Below are 10,577 nucleotides of genomic sequence, written 5' to 3' on the forward strand. Positions count from 1 at the left end.
CAATCTGCCGTTTACTTTCAGTTTGTTTTAACAGTTAGTTACTGTTATCTCAGCACTATAAAAGTGCCATTTACTGTACCATTTTGTTTTAAGCAAATCAATAAAGAATTCTTGCCTCTTCTTTTACGTTTTCTCTCTGTTCCAGCTCACAATTGTGCGTATAATTGATTTAATATCAACAGAATATACAAATATCTTTGATTGATGTACAAGTATAGAGTATCAAAATTTTGTAATCTAATTGTTGAGGATGTTGAGAAGAGAGACTCTAGTTTTGATCAGACGCCTGCTCAAGGACTCAAGTCCATCTTCAAAATCTTGAATGCTTGACTCCAATTCCTTAAGCTGGTTTTGAATGTTATCGGATTTGCTTGTCTTGTGAGCAATGATGGTAGACAATTCAGCATCCAAATTTTCAAACTCATTAATTTCTGTTTCTTCACCTGCTACCTTTTCTGAGTGGATTAGCTTGGAAACTACTGACCAGCTGCTTAGCTTTGATGGAACCTTTGGCCCTGAGATAAGGGACAACAAGGATTCGATCACATTGAAAGTGACTGCTTCAACCTCTCTTAATATGCAAATTGTGGCGTTTGACTCATCTTTCTCACAGATTGGAGAGATTCTTTGGTTTTTCATGGCTTTCAAATTCTTCAAGGCCTTTTGGATGGTCATTTTTACTGTCTTCCTGGAGGTCAAGTATTTCTTAACCTNACGATAAACTTATAGCGTTTAAGTTATAGTCATTTAGTAAAGAGTTTCATAATTATTTAATTCATTCCAAACTTAAAATAGTATTTTAATTCATTCCCGCCGCAAAATTCCCACAACTTTGTTGTCATTCAAATAAAGCACTTGCAGATTGCAACAATTCCCAATACAATCTGGAATGGGACTTGTTAAATTGTTACCATATAACCATAAAATCACACTCTCACATATTTCACAAACATTCCAAGTGTTAACCAAAAAAGGTCAAACTTCACTTTAGCAAAAAGATCCAAACCGCAGAAACTATATGCAGTGCAAGCTCAAAGCCAAATTGACGCCAACTTTGATCACTCCTTTATCATCTTCTAACGGCATGCAAGTGGAAAAACAACTTGCACTACAAGTTGCAAAACCAGACACAAGTTAGCATGCAAGTGGAAACGCAAGTTGTAGATCAAACGAACCAAAACTCTTTATATACTTAGTTAGTTAATGATCGAACCGTGGAGAAGAATAGTCTACATTATAAATTTTGTAATATTTCCTGTTTACAGTATGAGAAAATGAAAATATAATAGTGATATGTTTTCTTCTTCCTCTTCTCACACTTTCCTCACCTCTTTCTCTCTCTACTGTGTTGAAAATTTGGCATGGTATCAGAGCTGCCTTGACACACATCAGTTGCAAATCCAAGTACGCCTTCACCTTTCGGTCTTGCTTCGACTGAGAAAATGACAAACTCTTTCTCATCCACAACTATGAACAACACCTTCCCCACCATCACTGTGAAGCCATGAGAGAGGAACTACGCGTATTGGAAGTCTCAAGTCTTCCCAGTTCTAAAAGCTTATGAGTTAGAAAGCTTTGTCACAGGTGAGAAACCATGTCCCTCTTCCTTTATTTCGTCATCAACCGATGAATCTAAGAAAGTAATCAATTCTAAACATATCATGTGGAAGAAAATAGATCAATTTCTATTTAGCTGGTTAATCTCATCCATATCCAAAACTATGTTTAGGCATGTAGCAAATTGAGAGACAGCCTATGATATATGGCATACCTTAGAGATGCATTTCTTAACTAATTCTAAAGCTAGAGTGTTGCACTTAAGAAACTGGTTGCAAACCACTAAGAAAGAGAATTCTAGCATAAACGAATAAGTACTAAAGATGAAAGAGATCGCTGGTTTTCTTACTGCTAGTGGAGTAACCATAAATGATGAAGACTTGCTATTATATATCCTTGATGGCCTTGGCCCTGAATATGATGCCATGGTAGCAACTTTAATGTCAAGGAGAAGTGAAGTATCTCTACAAGAAGCTCAATTCCTACTACACAAACATGAAGGTTAGAAAAACAACACGCAGCCAATATAGGCTTTCATGAAGCTGCTGCATTCCTAGCAGCTAAACAATCATTTTCTTCATCCCAAAACATGCCACTACAAAATAGCTCAGAGTAACCAACACAACATCTCACTTAATCTCTACCTCCAAACCAAAATGAACACAAAAACACCTATCAAATTGGTCAAAATTTCCGGAATTATAATCCAAGTTTTGGCAGAGGCAGAGGCAAGAATTTTTATAAGCCAAATTATTTTGTCAATTGTGTTGGAAAACTGGTCACATGGCCCTTCAATGTTACCATCGGTTTGACACTAATTTTTAAGGGAATCAAAATCATAAACCTCACTTTGGAATGGACTACAATATGACACAGCAATCTGCACAAATGACACCTCCTGCTCAAGCCTATTTTGTAAGCACACAACATCCATATGCCAGCCGTGCTCCAAATCAGTTTCCTTATATCTCCACACGTATAAGTCACAATCCAGTACAGCTTCAAAACTTAGCACTAGCAAATCAGCCTTAGTACACCTATTCAACCTTTCATGCTGATCAAACATAGTCACCTGATGAACCTTCGGGAGAAACACAAATGAAAAGCCACTCAGCTGAAAAATCAACATCTCAAACAGCCACTCCATTCACCATAGCAAATCCTACTTGGTATATTGATTCAGGAGCAACTTACCATATCACCCCAAATTTACAGAATCTTTCCTTCAAAAATCAATACAATGGTTCAGAGTATCTTCAAGTGGGCTATGGTCAATGTCTAGGCATTTCTCACACAGGTTTGACTCTTTTTCCTTCTTCTTGCAAAAACAAGTCTTTACAACTTAAAAATATTCTGTGTACCTAAAGTAACAAAAAATCTTCTAAGTATTTCAAAGATTACACGTGACAATAATGTGGCTGTTGAATTTTTTGTGGATGAATGTGTTGTTAAGGACAAGACATCACAGGTGATTCTACTTAAAGGCTATGTACATAATGGATTTATCAGCTTGACATTCTAACTGACTTCCACAATCAAAAAGCCGAGTCCTCTACAACATTATCTCCACAACTGCAAGTCTCTCAGGTGTTCCTTTATTCAGTAGACTCCTCCATCAGTTCAAAGTCTGCTACATCTGCCACTGCAGATTTGAATAACTCATCTCATCCTAGTACTTCATGTCCAGTTACTACTACAACAAATAATGAATCTTTACATTCAGCTATTGATAAAGTGGGAGAGTTGTGGCATAGAAGACTTGGTCATCCTCATTCTTCTGTACTTAAAACTCTTGTTGCAAATTTGAATGTTAAAGATCATAGCTTAAATAGAATTAGTTTTTGTGAAGCATGTCAGTATGGGAAGCTTCATCAAGGTCATTTTCCTTCTTCCAACTCTCAAACAAATACGCCCTTTGAGCTTGTTTTTGCAGATGTTTGGGGACCTACCCCTTTTAGTTCAACTACTAGTTATAGATATTACTTACTCTTGGTTGATGACTACACTAGGTACTCTTGGATCTATCCAATGAAGCTCAAATTTGAAGTTAACAATATAATACAACAACTCGTACAACTAGTTACTCAACAATTTGACAAAAAGATAAAGACATTTCAATCAGATTGGGGTGGAGAGTTTCATTCTTTAGTCATATATTTTGCTCAACAAGGGGTACATTTTAGGCATCCATGCCCTCACACACACAAAGAAAATGGTAAAATAGAATGCAAACATAGGCATGTGACCGAAACGGGATTAACATTGTTGGCCCAAGCTTCCATGCCACTTGAATATTAGTGGTTCTACATAATCAAAATCCTTTTCAAGGGCTTCTGCATAAGTGCCCGAACTACCAGGCTATTTGGATCTTTGGGTGCCAATGTTTTCCTTTCATCAGACCCAACAAAAAACATAAGTTTGCCTTCCATTCTGAGCAATGTGTTCTCTTGGGGTATAGCTCACATCATAAGGGATATTTGGGTCTTAATGCTCATGGCAAGGTCTACACTGTTCAGAGTGTAAAGTTTAATAAGGAAGTCTTCCCTTTTGCTCATGATTTCGCTTTTACACCTACTCCCACCGAAACCATAAATTGTCCGCAGTTTTCTCAGTCTTGGAAAATTCCAGTTGACATTTCTTCTCTAAAACAGCCTATGTAAGATTCCTCTCGATTTTCATCATCCTCCACTACGTCTCCTACTCTAAATCCTATTACCTCCATAACACCTATCAACACTTCCCCGTAACCTCTCTCATTTCAATTGGAGGTTGATCTTTGGGGTTATCATACTACAGCACCTTCATCCTCTCTTCCACCATCTGACCCTTCTACTCAAAATATCCATCCCATGACAACCAGACAGAAAACAAAAGCCCTCATCAATTATGTTCTTCCTGAAATTCATGATAGCCGAGTTTGATGCACTACATGTTAGTAATTAATGTATCATACACAGCAGAAAAACAAAAATTCAATCGATAAATCAACTACCTTTCTTTGCCAAGATCCGAGTATAGATTATACCATTTACATGTTTATAAACAAAATCTATATAAAGTATATCCATTAAAGGATTAGAATACTTATGTACGTTTGGAGGCTCGTCCGAATATCTCTGACTTCGGACAAGAACACTGTTCATAGTTACTGTTCACAGTTACTATTTACCATCTACTATTCACAGTACTGTTCACGCTTCTGTTCACATGATTTTTCGCCAATCGATCCAAAGTAGAATCGTACTCACGGAAGTCCACACGAAGATAATCCGCAGAACCCCTGATTATTTCGCTAGAACAATCAAGGGCTTCAAGAATCAAGGAAGAAGAACAAGAAAAGTTTTCTTCTTGAGAGAGAAAGAGATAGGGTGGCTAGGGTTTTTTAATTGAATGAATAATTCTCTTATGTTTTAATTTTAAGTTGCACTTACATAATGCAACAATTAAAACCCTATTCCACTTTGGAATAGCCATGGGCTCCAACCCTAGTTTACCCTTGCAACCAAACACACCCTTTATAGTATTTTAATTAATTATTATTATTATAATTAAAATCAATTAATATATAATAATATATTAATATTTAATTAATAATAATAATTCACTTAAATATATACAGAGATATATTTAAATATAATCTCACTAATTTAATTTTAATATTAAAATTAAATACATGCAACAACCTCAGCAAATTTAATTGCACTGTGAGATTACCAAAATACCCTTTCATCCTAAAAGACAAAAATAACCTTCTCACAAATTGATTCTTAAATTATCTTCTAAGTGTGTGACCCGTAGGCTCCTCATTATATCGGTAGTGTGTAGTATCGCGATTAACATCAATTAATCGTCTTACTACACCCAGACCAAGATTGGCCTCTAGCAAGGCATCATGGCCACCTGATAGATTCGGATTCAATGAAACCGCAGCCTGTCAATGATATGGTTACCGTGTAATCAAATCCTTTCATCAACTGTTATTTCATCGAGACTAAGGTATAAAGATAGTGTTAACCTCAGATATCCTCAATATGTTTGTATTCAGTTACTGTACCAATGACAAGAATATTAAATTGGATTGAGCATCAACTCAATCCCACTATGGCCACATATTTAGTGTTATTGCCATTTATTGAATTACCCAGTAAGATAACTTCTCCCATACCCAAGAGTGATGAATCATTTGTCGATCCACCATAGTCTCGATACACTTCTCAATGTAGCCAATCACTATCGTATTGGTAGCTCTGAATAGAATTACGTTAAGCTAGTGTCAAACTACACCAATTTGTGCACAAGGCACTCCGGTGATCTCAAGTCTAAGGATCACATGCACCACCATCCGTTAAAGGATTTATTCCATAAACACTAGGGTTACCATCCATATGGAATCCTCTGGTGGGCCTGTCCAGTGAACTTGCCTCTAGCAAGCACCCATGCATTGCACCAGGTTGTCGGCAAACAACCTTGACAAGTGAGATAAGTTACTGCCTTTCAACAGGGTCGTTCAACACTATGATAGCCTTACCGTATTATCTATGTCCTTGGTCAGAATAATACTAGGGCTACAGACGTTTCTAGAATGGCCACCATATGTGATCATAGGGTTCTCACTATCAAGATGTGAAACACTTGATACCCTCGTCACAGTTCTACCATCCTAAGGACATATATCATTACATACACGATATAGAATATTGATAAATAAACATTTATTACAGAGTCAATTTTACAATAATTGATTGGCTCTAGGGCACCTACTCTAACACTACAAGTCAATCATACATGGACTTTAGTTCCATATACAGATGATATGACCTTGGTTAGGAATAAATGAGTCTTTAAGGTCAAGTTAAATGTTGATGGAAGTCTTCAACGATATAAAGTGCGGCTTATCGCAAAAGGTTTTCATTAGATTCCTGGCGTTGATTAATTTGAGACTTTTTCTCTTGTTATTAAAGCTTCCACCATTAGAGTTATACTCTCTTTTGTTGTCTACAATGGATGGGAAGTGCAACAAGTCAACGTTAACAACGCCTTCCTCAATGGAGACCTTACCGAGTATATGTATATGTCTCAACCAGAGGGGTTTGTTGATTCTTCTAAACCATCCTACGCCTGCAAACTTCACAAAGCCCTATATGGGTTGAAGTAAGCACCCCGAGCATGGTTTGACAAACTTAAGTCAGCGTTGGTCAGTCATGGTTTCAAAAATTCTACATCAGACTCCAGCCTGTTCCACTATCATTAGGATACCGTAGTTGTCTACATACTTGTTTATGTAGATGACATCTTGTTAACTAGCAATAATACCTCTTTTATTCAACATATTGTCACTTGTTTAGATGATACTTTTGGCCTCAAGATTCTTGGTCTTGTCCACTACTTCCTTGGCATTTCTGTCGTTCATACATCTTATAGTCTTTAGCTGAATTAGCAGAAATATGCTGAAAAAGTTCTCCAGTGTTTTGGTATGCAACACTGCAACCCGTGTACTACCCCCATGGTGCTTGGTTCCAAGCTGTAATTTGATGATATACCTTTCTTTGATCAGCCCTCTCTGTATGGTAGCCTTATCGGGGCTCTCTAGTATCTTACAATAACTAGACTCGACATCTCATTTGCCATTAATAAGTAAAGCCAATTCCTTAAAGCCCCCACAACTAATCATTGGCAAGCCTGTAAGCATGTTTTTCGTTATCTTCAAGGCACTTTGAGTCATGGCCTTACCTTTCGAAAAAGTTCTACCTTGCACCTTGAAGGCTATGCGGGTGCCGATTGGGAAAGTAATTTGTATGATCGAAAATCTACCAGCAGCTATTATCTCTTTCTTGGGTCAAATTTAATCCAATGGAACTCCAAAAAGCAACAGGTGGTAGCCTTCTCTTCCACTGAAGCTGAGTACCATGCATTGGCTCAAGCTTCCACTGAAGTGGCTTGGCTTCAAAATCCTTTTTATGAGCTTCATATTACCATCCCTAGTGTTCTTGTTCTCTGGTGTGATAACACCAATGCAGGTGGTCTTGCCACCAATCCCATGTTCCACACACGCACCAAATACATTGAAATTGATGTTCATTTTGTTCGGGAAATGATTCAGTCAAAAGCTTGATGGTATGTTGCCTCTCAGTTTCAGGTTGCTGATATTTTGACCAAGCTGTTGTCTGGTTCTTGTTTTAAAACTCGCCATGATGATTTGCACATTATTGCTACCTCCTCTCCATTTGAGCTTGAGGGACGATCCTTAGCATGTCAAGCCTCAAATTCTACAAATTCAGTAGCAAAAATAAACAATTCTCAGCAGCAGCAGCAGGAGAATTAGTCCAATCTATTTGAATCAACCCAACCTATCTCTGGAGTATCAATTTTTTTTTTTTTTTTTTTTTTTTTTTTTTTTTATACACTTAAGTTCAGCTTGAGGGATGATGTTAACCAAAAAAGGTCAAGCTTCACTTAAGCAAAAAAATCCGAACTGCAGAAACTATATGCAGTGCAAGCTCAAAGCCAAATTGGCGCCAACTTTGTTCACACCTTTATCATCTTCTAAAGGCATGCAAGTGGGAAAACAACTTGCACTACAAGGTGCAAAAACAGACACAAGTTGGCATGCAAGTGGAAACGCAAGTTGCAGATCAAACGAACCAAAGCTCTTTATATACTTAGTTAGTTAGTGATCAAACGGTGGAGAAGAATAGTCTACAGTATAAATTCTGTGATATTTCCTGTTTATAGTATGAGAAAATAAAAATATAATAGTGCTAAGTTTTCTTCTTCCTCTTCTCACACTTTTCTCGCCTTTTTCTCTCTCTACTGTGTTGAAAATTTGACACCAGGAATTGAACAATTAAAATAGTTGTTATTCAAGTACACTTCTCATAAAAAACCATTCTGATATTTCACCATCTAACAAATTATTATAAAAAATTCAAGAACCTCAGATTTTGCAAGTGCTTCAAGTGATAAGCTTTTTCTCCAATGAATACATTACAAGATCAATCCAAGAACTCAAGTGCGCTACAATCGCCTAGTTCCTGTGGTATATTACCAAAGAAATTACTTTTACTGAAATCTACTATCTGCAAGTGTCTAAGGTGACCAATTTTAGGTCCAAGCAGACAAGAAATTGTATAAACGATGAGATTAAAAGAAACCACTGGATGCTTACCATCACATCAAATGCCTACCAATTTACATGGAGTGGAATCTGAACTACTCCAACTTGATCTTATGGAAGATGACATGCATGTCTACTGCCCCAAACATGTTAAGTAGTCTTGCATTCCTTATTTTGATTATGATATTTTATGTGAATATTTCGATTTTCTCTCCACTATAGTAATAAGAATTCTTATCTCAGTATTGTAATAAAGTCATCGTTTATGTTAAATCTACGCTAGAAATTTGATTCATTTTCTCGGTCTTTTATTGTATATATATTTTAGCTACAGTATGAAGATAACAACAAAAATCATAGGGATTTTTAGTAAAAATTGCAACTAAAGATTTTACTGCAAAATCACACATCTTACATATTAGAGCAAACGACATTTTCCCACCCAAGGTTTGGCGAATCTACAAGTTCCCACCACTGGTTTCATAAATTGCAGATTCCCACCCTTAAATTAACACCATTACTATTCTCTTAAAATAACCCCCACATCTCAAATTTCTCTCAAATAACACCCAGAGGAGATCTTGGCTAAGCCAAAAATATGGCATGATTCTGGCACCAATGGACCTCCTTGACACCACCATCAACATCCCCTTATCCTCCTCACCCAAACCCCTAATTTTTCCACCCGATCGCACCTCGACGAGGTGCTAAAATTCGGCTGGAAAGGGGTGACAAAACGCGAAAACCTAAGGAAAAGGCAGCGACAATCAGCGGGCAATTACGATTAATGATATTAGGGGTTTTGGAAGGGGGAAGCCGATGATGTTGTTGGTGATGTTGGGGGTGGTTTTCAGTGCTGAGACTTGTCAAAATTTGGATGAAATGCCGACTCACACTAAGAGTGGTGACCGACGATTGGGGGGTTCAATCAGGCGGGGAGGTTAGGGGTTTTGATGTGGAGGGTGAGGGGATTGTAATAGTGGTGTCGAGAGGGGTCGACTACGCCAAAAACAGGCCACAATGGCCTGAAATCGCCGGTGAGGTGAATTTGAGAAGTGAAGGGTTATTTTAAAATTTTCATCTTTGAAATGACCATTTTACCCTTTTAACTGTTAGATTAAACAATTTCTGTTAATTTAAGGGAGGAAATCTGTAATTTTTGAAACCAAGGGTGGGAACTTGCAGATTCACCAAACATTGGGTGGGAAAATGTTGTTTACTCTGCATATTATTATTAAAAAGGAAAGAGACAAGAAACTTTATAGTCATTAATTGCTCAAATTCCTTTTATAAACACTTGCCATGAGATCTTTATCCTTAAATGTGCCAAACTCTTATATAGACATATACCAAATCTGCCTTACTTTTTTAAAAGGCATATATCGCATCATAGATATGGTGTTCAACCGTTTATACAAGTTTTATGTCTTCATAGAATAGTGTCTGACTGCTTAGAAAATTGTTCCTTTTCATGCAAAAAAAATCATCAAAACTTGGTTATTTTGCTTAAACCCAAATACAATAAAAATAGGCTGACAAATCCTTCTCACTAACTTTTTTTCACAAACGCGATATGGCAGCTTGCAATTGGTCAATTTACATTTAGTCAAGTAGGATCTATTGTTAGGCAGATGGGACCCATTGCAAGCTACCACGCTGCATTTATGAGAGAAAATTAGTGAGAAGGGTTTGTCAACGTAGCATTACCTAACCCCAATAAGACTACGCATACAAACTCTCTTTGTAAAATAGTTTGTACAAACTGATGTGGCACGTCATGTGGCATGTGGGCCACATCACTCAAAAAAAAAAATTGATTTCAAACCCAAAATTCCCACATTGTTCTACCTAAATCAAATTCCCTCCCTAATTTCATTTTCATCCTAAATCAAATTCTCTTTGTCGA

The 10,577-nt window shown here is 37.0% G+C and overlaps 1 protein-coding gene across 1 annotated transcript; it reads right to left on the reverse strand.

Annotated features, from left to right (window-relative positions):
- Positions 1-237: 237 nt before the first annotated feature.
- On the reverse strand, positions 238-675 carry LOC116133848. Its single transcript, XM_031419528.1, has one exon. The coding sequence runs from the start codon at positions 673-675 to the stop codon at positions 238-240; it is 438 nt and encodes a 145-aa protein (XP_031275388.1).
- Between the last annotated feature and the right edge of the window lie 9,902 nt (positions 676-10,577).

Source organism: Pistacia vera, unplaced genomic scaffold (genome assembly GCF_008641045.1).
Source record: "Pistacia vera cultivar Batoury unplaced genomic scaffold, PisVer_v2 Contig276, whole genome shotgun sequence".
Taxonomy (NCBI): Eukaryota; Viridiplantae; Streptophyta; class Magnoliopsida; order Sapindales; family Anacardiaceae; genus Pistacia; species Pistacia vera.

Excerpts from the sequence above, each read along its gene's own strand:
- LOC116133848 (XM_031419528.1), bottom strand. The coding sequence starts at position 675 with ATGACCATCCAAAAGGCCTTGAAGAATTTGAAAGCCATGAAAAACCAA.